This window comes from Cnephaeus nilssonii, assembly GCF_951640355.1.
Source record: "Cnephaeus nilssonii genome assembly, chromosome: 14".
In the NCBI taxonomy this organism is placed as follows: Eukaryota; Metazoa; Chordata; class Mammalia; order Chiroptera; family Vespertilionidae; genus Cnephaeus; species Cnephaeus nilssonii.
The window spans coordinates 21972476-21990308 of record NC_137085.1 but is presented as its reverse complement, the minus strand read 5'-3'; the positions used below and the strand labels follow the sequence as shown (position 1 = coordinate 21990308).

The window sequence follows — 17833 nt, the reverse complement described above, 5'->3', positions numbered from 1 at the left end:
ATGTACCCTGGTTGCGGGCACATCCCCATTAGGGGGTGTGCAGGAGGCAGCTGGTCGATGTTTCTCTTTCATCGATGTTTCTGGCTCTCTATCCCTCTCCCTTCCTCTCTGTGAAAAATCAATAAAATATATATTTTTTAAAAAGAAACCTCTTGGATCTTCTTTGAGCTTGAAACATTTTCCCTCTTGTCTCTAGACATCAGACATGCTTTTTCCTGTTACTTTCAAAGTATTTTGGGGCTTATCTGATGAAAACTGATTTTTTAGGCCTGAGTATTTTTAAAAACATTTTTTTTTAAACCTCAACATTTGCCCAGCCAGCTTGGCTCAGTGGTTGAGCATCTACCTATGAACCAGGAGGTCACAGTTTGATTTCTGGTTAGGGCACATGCCCGGGTTGTTGGCTCCACCCCCAGTAGGGGGCGTACAGGAGGCAGCCAATCAATGATTCTCTCTCATCGATGTTTCTCTCTCTCTCTCTCTCTCTCTCTCTCTCTCTCTCTCTCTCTCTCTCTATCTCTCTCCCTTCCTCTCTGAAATAAATAAAAATATATTAAATAAAAATAAAACAACCTCAACATTTGAAATTATGATGTATGTTAGGAAAAGTGTGGGCACTGGAGCTGTCTGTGAAAAAGAAACAATGCCTACTGTGCAGGATTGTTACATGGGATAGATGAGAATACATAATTCATGTATGGAAGTGTCAAACACAGTACACTTAGGAGCTGCTCAATAAATATTATTATACTTCTTTGCCATTTTGCCAAGGTGTCCTAACACTAACTCATTGTGTGGAGATAAGCTGAAGTTAGGGATATGGAGCTAAATGGAAAAACCCTAATCCCCCAAAAGAGATTTAGAATAGCAAAGAGTTTGCTATTTATTGATGGAAATTAATTAGTTTGGAGATGTTGGCCATGTATATTTTATTGTTTAACAACTTAATTAGCTTATTGCAATCTGTCATTGTTTTCTATCTTGGATAGATGTATAATTGTAGAATTCTTAGCTCATAACTCTATGAAAATAGGTATTTGCTGAATGCTTATTAATGACAGAGGCCTGATGCACGAAATTCGTGCAAGAGTAGGCCTTCCTTCCCCTGGCTGCCGGCACCAGCTTCCCTGTGGCACCCGGGACCCAGCCTTCCCTCCAGCCGCCAGCAGGCACCCGGGACCTGAGCATCCGGAGCTTCCCTCGCGGCCCCGTCTTCGTCTGGAAGGTCCTCCGGTCTAATTAGCATATTACGCTTTTATTATTACAGATTATGAACTTGTTATGCAGTTTGACTCTCATGCCTCCCCGAAATGTAATGTTGCTTGCTGGTTACGGAATTTACTAAAATGTCCTTTTGTTATCTTCCTAGAATGGAGCTGGTTTATCAAAATCCAAAGGAAGCCGAATTGGATTTGATAGCATACAGTGGGTATGTACAATAAGCAAGAAATTCCTCAACTACAATGTTCATTTTAGTTTATTTGTTTATATATTTAATTAGTATTTGTTGAATGATGACAGTGATAATAGCTACCTTGGTGAGGAGTGGGGGTAGGTGGTCAAGGGGAAGGGGCAGGCCCTGTGCCAAGTGCTTTATATGCAGTATCTCATTTAGTCCTCATGGAAACGCTACCAAGTCAGTACATTGTTATCCTTAGTTCACTTAGAGAGAGTCAGGTTAGGTTGTTAGTAAGTGACTGAGTCCACATTCTGCTTGCCTCCCAAACTCTCATTTACTGAGCTATAGTGCTTCCCCAAATGAATAAATATGTTATTAAGAATTGGACTATAAAATAATGATTAGGAATAAAAACCTATTCAACATGTTTCTTTTATAAAATAAGGGAAACTAGCAAAATTACAATATATCACTGTTTTGGTTTATTAATTTCAGAGCCTACACCTTTATAAAACATAGTTGCTTACCTTTTTTTTTCCTTTTTGCTATACTTAGAATGAAAAACAATGCTAGATTACTAATACAAAATTAAATTTATCCTGTTAGTGTACATTTTGGATATGACCAGATATTTCTCAGTCATTGGCTTCTGTTTAACCAGAAACATGAAAAGCTGTAGCTTAGAAGTAGGCTTTCAAGTCACCAGCAGCAATAAAGTATTAGTGATAACTTTAGGTCATTGGTGGCACCAATTGGATTTGAACTGTTTCAAGGGTAAATAATCTTTTATTAGGTTCCTCAACTATCAAGTCTAGAAGTATCAGTGTGAACTTTAAAACATTAAAAACAGTATTTCAATTACAGTTGACATTCAATATTATATTAGTTTCATGTGTACAGCCTAGTGGTTGGATAGTGATATAACTTACAAAGTGACCCCCTGGATAAGTGTAGTACCCACGGGACACCATAGGTAGATATTTCCATGTGAACTTTTAGTTTATTGAGCATAGCAGATGTTGTGCTCTGAGTACTTAGGATAGTCTGAGGGAAAGGGAAGGATGGTGCACTTGGAGTGCATACTCCCCGGTCACAGTTATAAAGATTCCGGCAGAGGAAATAAAAAGGGGCATTTTGTGCATTCCGTCTAGCCCTACTCTACCTCATCCCACCCTTGAGAAAAACACATATATAATACTTGGACCAGATTTATTGTCCTGTGAGTGAAATAATTTGTTGAAATTTAAAATTCTGTATTTAACAGCTGATAAATACACCCATCTGAAGATAATGGGGGTTCTCTATCATAAATTTTAACATTCTAAAATATGATGATACTTATGGTAATATATACTTTTCAGGTTTGCCATTTATTAAGAGTCCTCATATGTAAATTGAAAGAGCATGTTCAGAAAATGTTTTAAAGCTGAAATATCATCAGTGAAATAGACCCTTTTACTCTGTCCGGATTAACCAACAACATTTCCAAAACCTTTGGTATATAAAGCAGTCAGCAGGGGTGCAGATTCACTGATATATTTTTTAATGGGATTTGCAGATCATTTAAAGCTTAACATAACAGAAAAAAGTAGGGCAGGCCCATCCATTTCATTCAGGGAATGATTCTTGAGGTGGAAGAAAATAATGGATTTTTTTTAAAAAGGGTTTACTTCAAGGTACATGAACAAAAACCTAGAGAGTAGCTCACAGTACTAAAAATCACTCTTTATAATAGTTGCAAAATCACAGGGAAAGAAGTACTGGAATAATTTTATTCTAATATTTTAGAAGGAATGAAAGGTGAAATCTAATCAATAAGTATAATACTGAGCCCTGATAAAATTCTAGAATGAATTATTAAACAGATACCTTAAGAGCACTTAGAAAAGAAAATGATGATTATTAGGACCTAGCCTTTCACTAAGAACAAGTCCCACCAAGCCCTTCAGGTTCTGATAAAATTGTATACACTGGCAGATGAGTAGGCAGGCTATCCTAGTGTCCTGTTTTCAACAAGACAGTTTTCTTTCTTTTAAACAAAATGAATACTGAAGGCCAGATGATAATAGTCATGTTGATTTAGAATTAATTGGATTTAGAGTCAATTGGACATCTGTTTTCAAGGAGCATTGGTGATTTCATTGATAGCAACCTGGAAGGCAGATTTTGAAGGTGAATCTCTCTTTGAGCCTGCTCTAATCTACATTTATATTAATAATCATAATGAAGCCATATATGTGTTCATCGTGTTTGTATTTAACACCAGGCTGAAAGAGATTCATTCAACAAACATTTATTAAGCACTTTATTTGTACTAGTGTCTGTCATCTTATCATCTTTCTTTCAAAACCATTTTTTCTCTTTTATTCTCCTAGTGTAAAGCACAAAAAGCAAGAACCAAAAAGAAAAAAAAATCAATCAAACTATCAGCATTTAAAACTTCTTATCAAAAGACAGCATTAAGAAAATGAATAGATGTGCCAAAAACTAGAAAATATTTGCAAAACATATCGGACAAAAAACTAGTATCAATGATAAATAAAGAACTTCTACAACTCAATAATAGATTTTTGGTTCATACCTTTTATCAAATTAAGGAAGTGTTCTATTCTTGGTTTGCTGAGAGTTCTTAATTGTTAATAGGTATTGAGTTTTGTCAAATACTTTTTCTGTATTGAAATTCTTATAGATTTTTCTCCCTTTATTCTGTTGATGAGTTTCATTGATTGATTTTCAAATGCTGTCTTTTTTTCCTGGGATAAATTCTACTTGGTCATGATATTTACTTTTTTTTTTTTTTTTTGGTCTTTTTAAAAAAAACGACTGGAATTGATTTTCAGTATCTTGTTAAGTATTTTCGTATCTATGTTCATGAAGGCTGGCGGTCTATAATTTTCTTTCTCTTTTGAAGGGCATACATATCTTTGAGATCATAATTGCTTTCATTGAAGTAAGCTTTTAAGCAATAATGTACACCCTTTATTCTATTTATTTTTGCTACTCTTAGGTATTATTTACTCTTATTTACTATTTGCTACTGTTTGCTACTCTTAGGTACTCAGTGTGATTTAGTCTGTTTCTGTTCTAATTTTAAAATTTATTTTTTCAGTTAAGGACTCTGCTTACTGCCCAGCACAAAAATGTCTACCAATATTGCAGAATAATTAGAGAGTTGAATTGTATATGGGATGGTCAAGCTGGCAATATATTTTAATTGAGGTCTTTGTTTAGAAAGATTATTAAGCAGTATGCACCTACAATTGATTTTTGGTTTTTAAAAGGTTGACATGACTGATTTTTAAAAGTTGACAGATCTGTTATCTTATCTTCCACTTTTGCTTGAAAAGATTTAGCTAATAATACCAAGAGAAAAATGTGTAAGCTTGAAGTTTCATCTCTGATACCACTTTCTCTATAAATATTTTCTTATCCTTTTGTTGTACAATTAATTAGTAGCTTACTGTTCTGTACCTTATAAAATATTGTGTATATTTTATTTTGCTTTATAAACATTTGTTCATCTTCCTTAATAGACTATAGAAACTGTGTATTATTATTATTTTAATATAAGAGTAAGGATGGTATCTACTGAGTAGACATTCTATATATACTTATAAAACCAATGAATACAATTTAATAAGATAATTGTATTGGTTTAGTAGAATTAAGGAGATTCTTTTCCTCTCAAACAGCGTGCAGTTAAAAAGTTTATTATGCTAACATCGAGCCAAAATGTACCCGTGTTTCTTATTGATCCTTTGATTCTGGAATTGATTAATAAAAACTTGGAACAAGTAAAAAATACTTCTCATGGCTCCACTTCAGAATGCAACTTTTTCTGTGTTCCAAGAGACTTTACTGCCTTTGCTCTACAGTATCACCTGTGGAAGAACGAGGTAAGATGATTTGCTTTCAGATAATGGAATGTCTTTACAAAATAGTATGATAATACCAGTTTAAAATGTAAAACATTTAACAAATTTTTAAAGCTTTTTGTAAATTGTATTAGGAATATTTCCAACTGTAAGTAACAAGAGAATAACAGTTTAAGCATAGAAATATAGTCAATAATATTTTAATAACTATGTGTGGTGTCAGGGGGGTATAGACTTAACAGGGGATCACTTTGTAAGTTACATAAATGTCTAACCGCTATGCTGGCCACCTGAAACTAATATAATACTGAATATCAACTGTAATTGAAATAAAAAATAATAGCTTAAGTGAATAGGGAATTTATTTTTCTTGTATAAAGGTTGGTGGCTGTTGGTGGCCACTGGCATCAGGCCTTGCATCACTGAAGTTCATTCTTCATTTCTCTCACCTTCACAGGATAGCTGTCCTACCTCCCAGGCACCAGGTTCATGTTCAAGGTATTCAGGAAGGGATGGTGATACTGTCCATCTTTAGAAGTAAAAATTTTCTCAGAAGCTTCTGGTGAACTATTTATGGCTCACGGCCCAGAACTATATTCATATGTCTCCTTGTTGTGAAGGAGGCTAAAAAGCCAGGTTTTCAGCCTTCCCATTGGTGTAGGCAGGCAAGTAGGAAGGGATTTGGTGATGAGTTGTTAGTATCTGCCACACAAGGTGTACGTGAAGGTAGTATCCCTAACCTATAGCATCATTCTTTCCACTTTGTAAATGCACAGTACTTGTTTGATACTCAAGTGGGGTGCTTCTTAGATGTGTCCAGAAATTCAAACTTACATGTAAAGTCACATAGTAAAAAGAAAAAATATATTAAACATGCCAAGATTTTGCTTACTCCTTTATTTTGAATACCTCTAATGCTCTAACTTCCCAACTTTACTAATTTTCATTCTGAGGAGTTCAAGTAAGAATGCAAAAATTAGCATCAGATTAAATGAACTCAACTAGTTAGTCAGCCACCCGTGGCAGCATGTGCACTAATTGTGCAGTGGGATCTGTTCCGTTGTGTGACCTGAAACAGGTGGGCGACCCTCCAGGGTGGCGATGTGGTCCAGGAAAGCAGGAGAAGCCCACACTCTTACCCAGGGCCTCGAGGGAATGAACTTTGACTTATTTCCAGCTTACAGTTCTTGTTTTTTCTTTCCTCTCAACTCTATATTTTGAAAATATTTAAACTTATAGAAAATTTAGGACATATTATCTTAAATGTAATTTTTAGTTTTTAATCACAATTATGCTAGAGCTAAGTTTAAAAAAAATCAGGTAGTAATGGGAAGCTCATGATGGAAAAGAGTGGTATCTGCCTCTTCTCTCCTCAGCCCTTATTCGCATTCATAGAACCAGCCACTTTCACCTGCCTACTTTACCGTCTCATTTGTAAATGAAATGTTTATGCTTCTGTTTTTCAATATTACATATTTAGGTTATGAGTTATTCTTGGTCAGGGAAATTCCTGGACAACTTTCCTCTGAGCAGTGACTTAGAGGTCCATGCTGTTTCCTTTGTGTGGCTTTTCCACCTTGGAGTTCTTTGCTTTCCTACATGCAGTTGGAACAGGGAACGCATGGAAGAACTTATGGGATATTGTAAAGCAGGCCTGGAAGTGGTGTGTGATACTTCCATCCACATTCCTTTGTCCAGAACACAAATTAGCTCTATATCTAGAAAGGAGAAGACAATTGTTACGGTACTAGTTAGCATTCTACTAAAATTATCACTTTCTCTCATTTAATAATATAAATAACAACAAATATTTATTGAGCACCTGCTGGGTACAAGCCACTCTGTTGATTGCTATGGTTGGGGAACTTGGTCTGTTAATGAAGTTTAAACAAATAGTTTTGAAAACTATAGTTAGTACTAAGATAGAGGTTTGTGTGTTATAAGGGTATAGATGAGGATACATCTAATCCAAATGACAATGTTCAAAGGTGATAAGTGATGTAAATAAAGTCCTCTTGAAACATGTAAACTTCCTGACACAGCTCCACCATTTAATAACTTTAATGTCTGGTATTATCATTTGGAGCTGTTTTTCCTTAACTGTAGAGGAGGCAAAACATCTTCCTTGCTGACCTCACATCGTTTTGTGGGCTTCAGATGAGACAATGATTGTGAATGAGCTTTGTACACATTGTATAAATATAGACTAGCAAGGTAGTGTTGCAGAGTGAACGAACCTTGGATTTGGTTGGATAATACATAAATGCTGTATTATTAATTTTGTTGTGTGTGTGTGTGTGTTTTTCAGAGTTCTGTGAGTCTGCTTCTTTATAATACCTCTGCTACTTACTTTAGAGGATAGATGTCATAAATAAATGCAATAATGTTTATAAAAGTTCCTTGAATATTATAAATCCTATTCAAATGTAAGGTGTTCTTCATCATTAACACTGTTTAATGATCTATAGCACTGGTTGTTGAGATTAGGACTAAAAATCTACCATCTATATTAGTCTTGTCTTGTAAGATTTATGTTATCATATATAATAAAAACCTAATATGCTAAGTGTCCAACCATTCTACCAGTCGCTATGACGCACACTGACCACCAGTGGGCAGACACTCTGACCAGTAGGTTAGCTTGCTGTTGGGGTCTGGCCAATCGGGCCTGGGTGAGACAGGCCGGACACGCCCTGTAGCCCTCCCATGATCCCTTCTTGGGCCTGATCAGGACTGGGCGAGATGGGCCAGACACACCCTGGAGCCCTCCCGCGGTCCCTCCCCAGCCGACCAACCTCCCACAGTCGCTCCCTAGCTGGCCGGCCCTGATCGGGACTGGGCAAGATGGCCCCGATTGGGACTGGGCAAGATGAGCTGGACACATCCTGAAGCCCTCCTGTGGTCCCTCCCTGGCCCTGATTGTGCACTGGTGGTGTACCTCGGCCTGGCCTGCGCCCTCTTGCAATCCAGGACCCTTCAGGGCATGTAGGAGAGCCAGTTGTGGCCCAATCCCCACAGGCCAAGCCAAGGGACCCCACCGGTGCACAGGCACCAGGCCTCTAGTCTATATATATAAAAGCCTAAGCAACCATTCTACCGGTAGCTATGACGCATACTGACCACCAGGGGGCAGACTCTCAACGCACAGGCATGGAACAGATTGATGAATCTCAGAGGGAAGGGGGCAGGAAGAGATTAACCAAAGATCTTGTATGCATGCTAGAGGCCCAGTGCATGGATTCGTGCACCAGTGGGGTCCCTCGGCCTGGCCTGTGGGGATCGGGCCAAAACTGGCTCTCTGACATCCCCCGAGGGGTCCTGGATTGCAAGAGGGCACAGTCCAGGCTGAGGGACCCCACCGGTGCACAAATCCGTGCATCAAGCCTCTAGTAACTAATGATGTTGGAAAATGCACTTTGTTTTATAGTATGTCTTGGTCTGTTTTCTACTGGTTTGCATTATAATGGGCTTCTTTTATAGTAGCAGTGTAAGGTGTTAGGATATAAACTATAGGATGAAAGTACTACTTTTCTCAAGCATGTTTAAAGATAAAGGTTATTAGAAGTTAAATTGAGAATTACTAGTTTAAGTGCTATCCTAACATTTATTTTATAGATACTAATCAGAGACCACTAAACTGAGCATTCTCATTTCAAGGAAAAATTTTATATTTATTTTCATAAAGAGAGTCTTTGAACATGTCTTCCAAGCTACTTAGTTTCTCTCTTTTTACTTTTTACTCCCACTATCTCCTTCCCCTCACCACCCTCATTTTCAAATTTTCTGGAAAAGAACAGATTAGCACAAAAATATGTATGGCTTAATTCAGTATAAATCATTTTAGTTTTGCTGCTAGTGTTTGGTTTTAAATATTCATGCTTGATGTTTCTTTGGTTTTAGGAAGGCTGGTTTCGGATAGCTGAAAACATGGGATTTCAGTGCCTGAAGATCGAGAGCAAAGATCCCCGGCTGGATGGGATAGACTCACTTTCTGGAACTGAAATCCCCCTGCACTACATCTGTAAACTGGCCACACACGCCATTCACGTGGTGGTCTTTCACGAGAGGAGTGGCAACTACCTCTGGCATGGCCATCTGCGCCTCAAAGGACACATCGACAAGAAGTTTGTTCCTTTTCGAAAGTTACAGTTTGGTCGTCATCCAGGAGCTTTCGACAGGTAAATTCAGGGTCTGAAGGGGAAATGTGAAACCTATATCGTCCAGTTGTGAAGTCTTACTTTTTTTTTTTTGACATTTAGTAATTGCATCTAATATGTAGTTCACATAACTCAGTTTTGAAATGTTAATATTCAACAGGAAGAAACTCATGCACAAATGCACCAGGAAATATATATAAATACTAGAGGCCCAGTGCACAAAATTCGTGCACTCACTGGGCTCTCTCAGCCTGGCCTGTGTCCTCTTGCAATCTGGGAGCCCTTGGGGAATGTCCAACTGACGGCTTAGGCTTGTTCCCCATGGGCCTAAGCTGTCAGTCAGACATCCTTAACACTGCCACAGAGGCAGGAGAGGCTCCTGCCACCGCCACTGTGCTTGCCAGCCGTGAGCCTGGCTTCTGGTTGAGCAGCACTCCCCCTGTGAGAAAGCACTGACCACCAGGGGGCAGCTCCTGTATTGAGCATCTGCCCCCTGGTGGTCAGTGCATGCCATAGCGAGCAGTTGAGCTTCATTAGCATATCATTAACATATTATGCTTTGATTGGTTGAACGGATGACCGGTCAACCGGACACTTAGCATATTAGGCTTTTACTATATAGGATGTTCATAGCAACATTTCTTCTTAATGCCCCCAAACAAATCATTCTATATTCATACAACCAGTAGTATTGTTGAGCAGAGAAATGAATGTACTAGTGCTCTGTGCAACAACATAGATGAATCCTGCATTGTTGAGTGGCAGAAGCAAGGCATAAAAGAATGTAAACCTTATGATTCTAGTTATCAAAACTTCAAACTTACATAGTGAAAGTAGTCAAAGGAACACACTTCCAGTTATGAGGAAAATAAGTTTTGGCATGTAATATACATACAGCAAGGTGACTATAGATAACACTGTACATTTAAAATTTGCTAAGAGAATAGATCTTAAAAAGTGATATCTGAGGTAATTGAAGAAAATATGCTTGATGTTTAGCAATTTTGCTTACGTTGTATATTTTGAGAAGGCTACCAGTACTCTGTGTTAAGTCCTTATAATAAATCTTAACTTTTGTTTTTCAGACCAGAATTACAACAGATTACTGTTGATGGACTAGAAGTTCTCATTCCAAAAGACCCAATGCACTTTCTAGAAGAAATACCACACTCTAGGTTTATTGAGTGTAGGTATAAAGAAGCTCGGGCATTCTTTCAGGTTAGAGATAACCAAGTAGTATACTTTTTAAATTAAAGGAAGTGTGTTTGTTTTTAAGAGTTCTGGGGGTGGAGGATAGGAATAAAGGGACTTATGGAAAATGGGTGGGAAACATTTTTTTGGTTCATCTATTTTCCTCTAGATTATTTTCTTCTAATTTTTTTAAAAAGTAGATTAAACATTAACCTTAAGAAACTATTTGATATGGTTTGATATGTATGGAGACCTCGTTTACTTGGGTAGACTTTGGTAGGTTTAGCACTGGCCTCTGATTTCAGTTAGGACAGCCCATAAACTTTATGGCGTATTCTGTTCTTGAAGCACTCCAACGAGGAGGAAACCACTGCAGAAGACGGACCATGGGGGAAAAATCTTAGAGAATATTTCATGGAAAATACAGTTTTTCTCAGAGGGTTGGCACTGAATATGAAACTTTTGCGTTTATGAGGGTTTTTGAAGATAAATGCTACACAAAGACCAAGTGCTTTTGAACTTTACTTTATTCTGCTGCCCTAGCTTTCAACTCAATAAACATTTATTGAAAGCCTGTTTCCCAAGAACTCTGCTGAGCCTGGGGATATAAAGATGATTTTGAAGGGCATGAAAGTTCAGCTCTAAGAGATGACATGAAACAGAAATAATGGGAAAATGGTGAAATTCACAGTGGGGTTTTGGTACCCTATTTCTTCCACCTGCTTTTTATTTCTGGGGTTCCCTTGTGTGTACACAAGGACAGGAGCAGCATGGGAAAATGTCCCAGCTACATCATCATTGGTCAAGTACCCAGCACCAGAAAATGTGAGGTTTTTCTGGCCAGCTGTGCTGACCCCCAGGACCTAGGCTTAAGGGCCCAAGTGAGCCTTCCTAACCTTGTTCCCTTAAAGTGCTGCCCATCATATCCGCACCACGTAGTATCAAGAAGCAGAAGAGATGCAGTCTGGTGCTTGAACTTTACCGGTCACCCTTTCTGCCCTAAGGGAGTTTGTTCTGGTAGCTACTTCTGGCATACTAATTATGACAGTGAAATGTGAATGTCTGTCTTGTCCCCTACTAGATCATGTGCACTTTTCGATGGCAGACATCTTATTTTACTCACCTTCATAGCCTCAATATCTAGCATGGTACCTGGCACACAAAAAAGATCGTACAATCATGGCAGAATGCCTGGAGAAGAATGTGCTCATTTGAATTAAATGATTTTTTTTTTTAGGGACACTTATTAGAGCTACTCCATTACCTAGCAAGCATTTGCCCAGACTCATTTGTAGATCTTTGTGGGAAGGCAGTATAAAATGCTAAATGTTTCAAACTATTGAGAAATCATAGGGATAGTGTCATATTAATTCCATATTTTCATTCTTGAAGTTTTGAGGGGGGAAAATCAGCATTTGAGCAAAAAGTAAAGATGACCGATGTTCAGAGGGCTGATCCGTTTATCACAGCCTCATAGTTTTTATGTTTAAATACCATCACATAGCAAGACTACAATGCTGTCTGGAGGTTAATATTTGTAACATGATCAGGTGGAACTCTGTATCCATTCTTCACCATGTTATGTGTCCTTCATTGCCTCAAAACAGACATGTGATTCTGCTGATGTATTGGTATTACTGATATAGTGTGCCTGATGGGATAGACAACTTTCTAAATTTTTTATCCTTTTAGATGTTTCATTCTTCATCATTTCTTATGTTAAAACCATAATTAAAAGATGAAGAGGGTCTGTTTTCAAATGGAAGCAAACATACATAACTTTGAGCACTTGATGGCGCCAAACAGTCTTCAATACAATGCCTTGTGTAAAACAAGCAACCAATCTAAAATCTCATAAAAGCAGCCTACAAACTTTTTAAAAAAATAATAATTTATTTTGAAACATTCTCAAACTTTTAGAAAAGTTGCAAACATAATACAGATAATTTTTTTCCTAAACCATTTGGGAGTAAGTTGTAGACCATATCCCCCATAACTTGAAATAATTTAGTATTTCCTAAAAGCAAAAATATTCTCTACAGGTATTAATACAAAAATTGAGAAATTAAGATATAGATTATTATTTAATCCTCATTCAGGTTTTTCTAATTGTCCCAATAATGACCTTTATAACAAAAGGATTCGATTTAGCATCACGTTGTGTTTAATTCCCTTGTCTCTAGTCTCCTGCAGTCTGGGACAGTTTCACAGTCCTTTTTTGACTTTCATGACCTTGTTAATTTTGGGTTTTAAAAATTGTCTCTTATTTGGGGCTTTGTCTGGTCTTTCCTCATGTTTGATTCAGGTTATAAGCTTTATTGGGATCACACAGATGTGATGCTGTGCTCTTCTCATTATATCCTCTTAGGTGCTGCACAACTTTGATATGTTCCATTGCTGTTGACATTCAGGTTGATCACTTGGCTTCACCCCTGTGAAATTTCTGTTTTTTACCTTTGTAATTAATAGTATTTGGCATGAAGGTACTTTAAAACTATGTAAATATTGTCAATATCATCATCAAACTTTCAATTTATTTATTTGTTTATACCAGTATAAACTCGTGGTTTCCTATCTTTCCGTTAATTTTCATTATTTATTTTGGTCCCCTAATTGTTCCATATTGCCATTGGGAACCCCTTCACAATGGCTTCTGTGTGATTTTGATGGGTCTCTGTCATTTTTTGAGCACTTCCTTATTTTTGGCACAAGATATACTAGGTTCATATTGTAAATTTCCCTGCCACAATCCTGGAATCAACCGTTTCTCTAGGATGCTAGTTGTGCTTGTTGCTATTTGGGTTTTGCTGCACACAGGTCCTCTTGGTGACAGGAGTAGAGTGTGTATGTGTATGTGTGTATTCACATTGCTATCCCCAGTCTAATTAATTTATTTCCATATTTGTGACTCCCTTCTCAAACAGTGAGAAACCTGACTCTTATTATCCTTAATGTACTTACTTATTTGTTGAATCTCCCATCATTTCTGTTGCCCCTCTCCTGTGTGACTGCTGTCCTCTCCCTGCTCAGATGTTGCTATCCCCCGCTGGACTGCCCTTACGCAGACACACTTCTCACCCTGCTCAGGCACTGGCTCCCCCACTGGACAGCCCTCCATGTGAAGCCCTCATCACTGGCTCAGGTTCTGATACTTAAACAACCACCACTGTGCACTTGCTGGCTCTGCCTCACCTAATGACTCTGGTTTTGAATAGTTGGGCGGGTGGGGGGGGAAGGGAAGTGCTCTCTTGACTTCCTTTGTTTAGTTTTAATTATTTTCTCAATCTACCAAGAAGTTTAAAACTAGGGTAATATACATTTTTTTCTGAACTTGATTGTGTTAATTATCAAAAAATAATTAATGAGCTCCAGTCTGTTGAATTCCAGTGAGAAACAAGCAGGGAATATGGAAATATCTGGACACCTGGACTCATTGTATTTTGCTTCAGATATGCTGGTAGCACTCAGAATTAGCCTTCTTTTTCCCTACTTGCCCAGCCTGCTAAATTGTGATGTGGAGGAGGGAGTTAATAAAGGTGTAAGTCTCATCCTGGCTGTGTTCCTTCCCCCTTTAACTTGTCTCCTAGAATCTATTCCTGTAGTCTTATTTTATAAAATAAACTAGAGGCCCGGTGCACGAAATTCGTGCACAGGGGGGGGGGCCACAGGGCGGAGAGTGTCCCTTAGCCCAGCCTGCACCCTCTCCAATCTGGGACCCTTTGAGGCATGTCCGACTGCCCGATCCTGGGGATCGGGCCTAAGCGGGCAGTCGGACATCCCTCTCACAATCCAGGACTGCTGGCTCCCAACTGCTCGCCTGCCTGCCTTCCTGATTGCCCCTAACTGCTTCTGCCTGCCAGCCTGATGATCCCCTAACCACTCCCCTGCCAGCCTGATTGATGCCTAACTGCTCCCCTGCCAGCCTGTTTGCCCCTAAATGCCCTCCCCTGCAGGCCTGGTCACCCCTAACTGCCCTCCCCTGCAGGCCTGGTCACCCCTAACTGCCCTCCCCTGCAGGCCTGGTCCCCCCCAACTGCTCTCCCCTGCAGGCCTGGGTCCCCCCCAACTGCCCTCCCCTGCAGGTCCAGTCACCCCCAACTTCCCTCCTCTGCCGGCCTGGTCACCCCTAACTTCCCTCCCCTGCTGGCCATCTGTGGTGGCCATCTTGTGTCCACATGGGGGCAGGATCTTTGACCACATGGGGGAAGCCATCTTGTGTGTTGGAGTGATGGTCAATCTGCATATTACTCTTTTATTAGATAGGATAGAGGCCTGGTGCATGGGTTGGGGCCAGCTGGTTTGCCCTGAAGGGTGTCCCAGATCAGGGTGTGGGTTCCCTTGAGGCATAGGGTGGCCTGGGTGAGGGACCTGTGGTGGTTTGCAGGCTTGCCACGCCCCCCAGCAACCCAAGCGGAGGCCCTGGTATCTGGGATTTATTTATCTTCTACAATTGAAACTTTGTAGCCTGGAGCGGAGCTAAGCCATCTGCTCGCTCCGTGGTGGCAGCCATTTCTGTTGGGATTTATTTATCTTCTTTAATTGAAACTTTGTAGCCTGGAGTGGAGGCCTAGGCCAGCCAGGGCTGCAGAAGCTTGGCTTCCTCCATCACCGGGGGCAACCCTAGCCTCCTGCTTTCTCCAGCTCCGTGGCTGCCGCCATTTTTGTTGGGATTTATTTATCTTCTATCATTGAAACTTTGTAGCATTGAGTGGAGGCCTAGGCCGGCTAGGGCAGACGGAAAGCTTGGCTTCCTCCATTGCCGGGGAAACCCAAGCCTTCCTCCTGCTCTCTGTGGCCACAGCCATCTTGGTTGCATTTATTTGCATATTCGCTCCTGATTGGCTTGTGGGCATGGCTTGTGGGTGTGGCAGAGGTATGGTCAATTTGCATATTACTCTTTTAGTAGATAGGATGTGTGACTAACAGAGAACTCTGAAACTTCATTTTTATAATAGAAAAATATATGGGGCTAATTTTCAAATTTAACTTGGATGTCACAGAAATGTTTCTAGCAATTTAGAAATGGCAGTAATAGCTGACCATTTATTATATCTGTAGCAGTACCTTGATGATAGCACTGTGGAAGCTGTGGCCTTTCGGAAGAGTGCAAAGGAATTGTTGCAACTTGCAGCCAAAACGTTAAAGAAATTGGGAGTGCGGTTCTGGCTGAGCAGTGGGACTTGTCTAGGTAAAATTCTTACTTTGCATTTGTCTTTGTGTCATTTTGTCCTCTTTCCCTTTAGGAATGACTGCTTGAGATGGCAAAATGTCAGTGATAGGTTAATTCTTGCTCCATGCTCTATATTTATTCTATCTATAAATATGACACTTAACCTAACTTCTAGGTTAAGTGTCATATTTATAGATAGAATAAATATAGAGCATGGAGCAAGAATTTATTGATTTCTTTAAAGAAATTAATTTCAGAAGCATAAAAGTGAGTTAGGAAGGCCATCTGTGTGTTTACCAAAAATTATAGTTCATGTGTATAAAATTTACATCAGAACCTATAGACTATATTTGATTCTCAGGTAAGCCTTACATTAGCATTTTATTATTTCTATCCCAAAGATTATTGTTGCATTTAAACAAAAACTATTCATTTTCTTTACTTACACATCATACAAACAACTTACTTGCACCAAAAGTTGCTACTGAGAGAAAGACTGAAGGGTCTTCCACAAGCCTTTCCAGGTCATCGGTAGCATCACTGATTGGACGGCACTGCCTTACCACGTTCTAATTATTCTGAGATGGGGAATGTAGATGCTTCTAGAGTCCTTAGGCAATCTGAGAAAGATTTCTGGATCTCTTTCCACTGAGCATTGGATTAAACTCCTTTGGAATTTCAAATTATTTAGAATCTTAAATTTTGTTGTTTTTATTCCCTCTTGTTTATAACTGTAGTTAGTTATAACTGTGTTCTTTCTTGATTATAACTGTATGTGTACAAAAATTAATTTTGCTCCTGCTTTTATAGGATTTCCGTATCATTTATTTCTAATTCAAGAGACCTTTGAGAGTGAAAGGGAATCCCATTAATAATTATGTTGGGCAACAGGCCTAGACTGGGATATTTGGTAGCCTGCCTATTAGATTTTGTGGAAAATTCACATGGTTTTTTCCAACAAGGAGTTTACAGCTAGAGTAAGCCAAAAAGGAGTACATCTCACACACTTATGTGATATATGCTTTAAAGTTTAACTTTTGAAGCAAAATTGTTTTACTGATTGTCATCAAAAATACTTCTTAATTATTTGTCGTGATGTGTTTTGAGATTTTAGCCCCATGTTTTTTTTTTATTTATGAAATGAGGGAGTTGGATTAGATTATATTTAAGAGCCTTCCATTTTTAATAGTTTATGATCCTTTTACAAATGTGAATTGTAGATTTTTCTCAAACTACAGTGAGACCCCTCCCCCCATCTTAGGCTTCTGAAGATCCATCCTATATAATAAAACCCTAATATGCAAATCGACCGAATGGCAGAACGACCGGTCACTATGAAGCGCATTGACGCGCAGGAGTTGGGGACAGCTCCTGCGTTGATCGTCTGGCCCCTGAGAGGGAGGTGACTGGCAGCGGTGATCGAGGGGTGGGGCCGGCCAGTGGGCAGTGCCAGGCTGCCAGCCAAGGTGGGGGCCCCCTGATTGCCCCACCCGCCAGTCGACCCACAGATGGCCCTGATCACCGGCCAGGCCTAGTGCCCTACCCTATATATTGGGAACAGTCTCTTAGATTTAAAAATTAAAACCTGGCAAGGCTACTCTGAAAAAACAGGATGATGTGGTGATGACATGCTTGGACTCTGGCTTGCACATTTGTGGTCAGCCCTGATTCTGACACAACTGTGTGACAAAGCCAATTACTTAACTTCTCTCTGCTTCAGTTTTTCCACCCATAAGATGGGGGAAATGGTACTACTGCCTCAGAAGGATCATGTTATGTACTACTTTTTATAATCAGGGCAAAAAAAATGTAGCTGCCCATACAACAGCAAGATGCCTTTCACCTGTATGAAAAGTATGGTCACTGGTGCATGCAGTGTCCCAGATTGCAAGAGGGATGTCCAACTGCCAGTTTAGGCCCAACATCCCCTGAGGAGTCCCGGATTGTGAGAGAACACAGGCCAGGCTGAGGGACACTACCCCTTTCGACTGGTAGCTATGACACACACTGAGCACCAGGGGGCAGACGCTCAACGCAGGAG

At 39.5% G+C, this 17833-nt stretch overlaps 1 protein-coding gene across 10 annotated transcripts in view; it reads left to right on the top strand.

Annotated features, from left to right (window-relative positions):
* Window positions 1-17833, top strand: part of FKTN (fukutin) — a 40788-nt gene that overhangs the window by 8070 nt on the left and 14885 nt on the right. For 9 of the 10 annotated variants that reach the window (XR_013814481.1, XR_013814482.1, XM_079789961.1 and 6 more), the window contains 5 exons: window positions 1370-1429; window positions 5092-5295; window positions 9175-9452; window positions 10517-10649; window positions 15681-15810. Coding sequence is in view for 8 of the 10 variants with exons in the window: in XM_079789961.1 (XP_079646087.1) it covers window positions 1370-1429; window positions 5092-5295; window positions 9175-9452; window positions 10517-10649; window positions 15681-15810 (805 nt within the window). In the remaining 2 variants the exon portion in view is untranslated. The remainder of the gene's footprint in view (window positions 1-1369; window positions 1430-5091; window positions 5296-9174; window positions 9453-10516; window positions 10650-15680; window positions 15811-17833) is intronic. The other variant, XM_079789965.1, reaches the window with a different exon arrangement.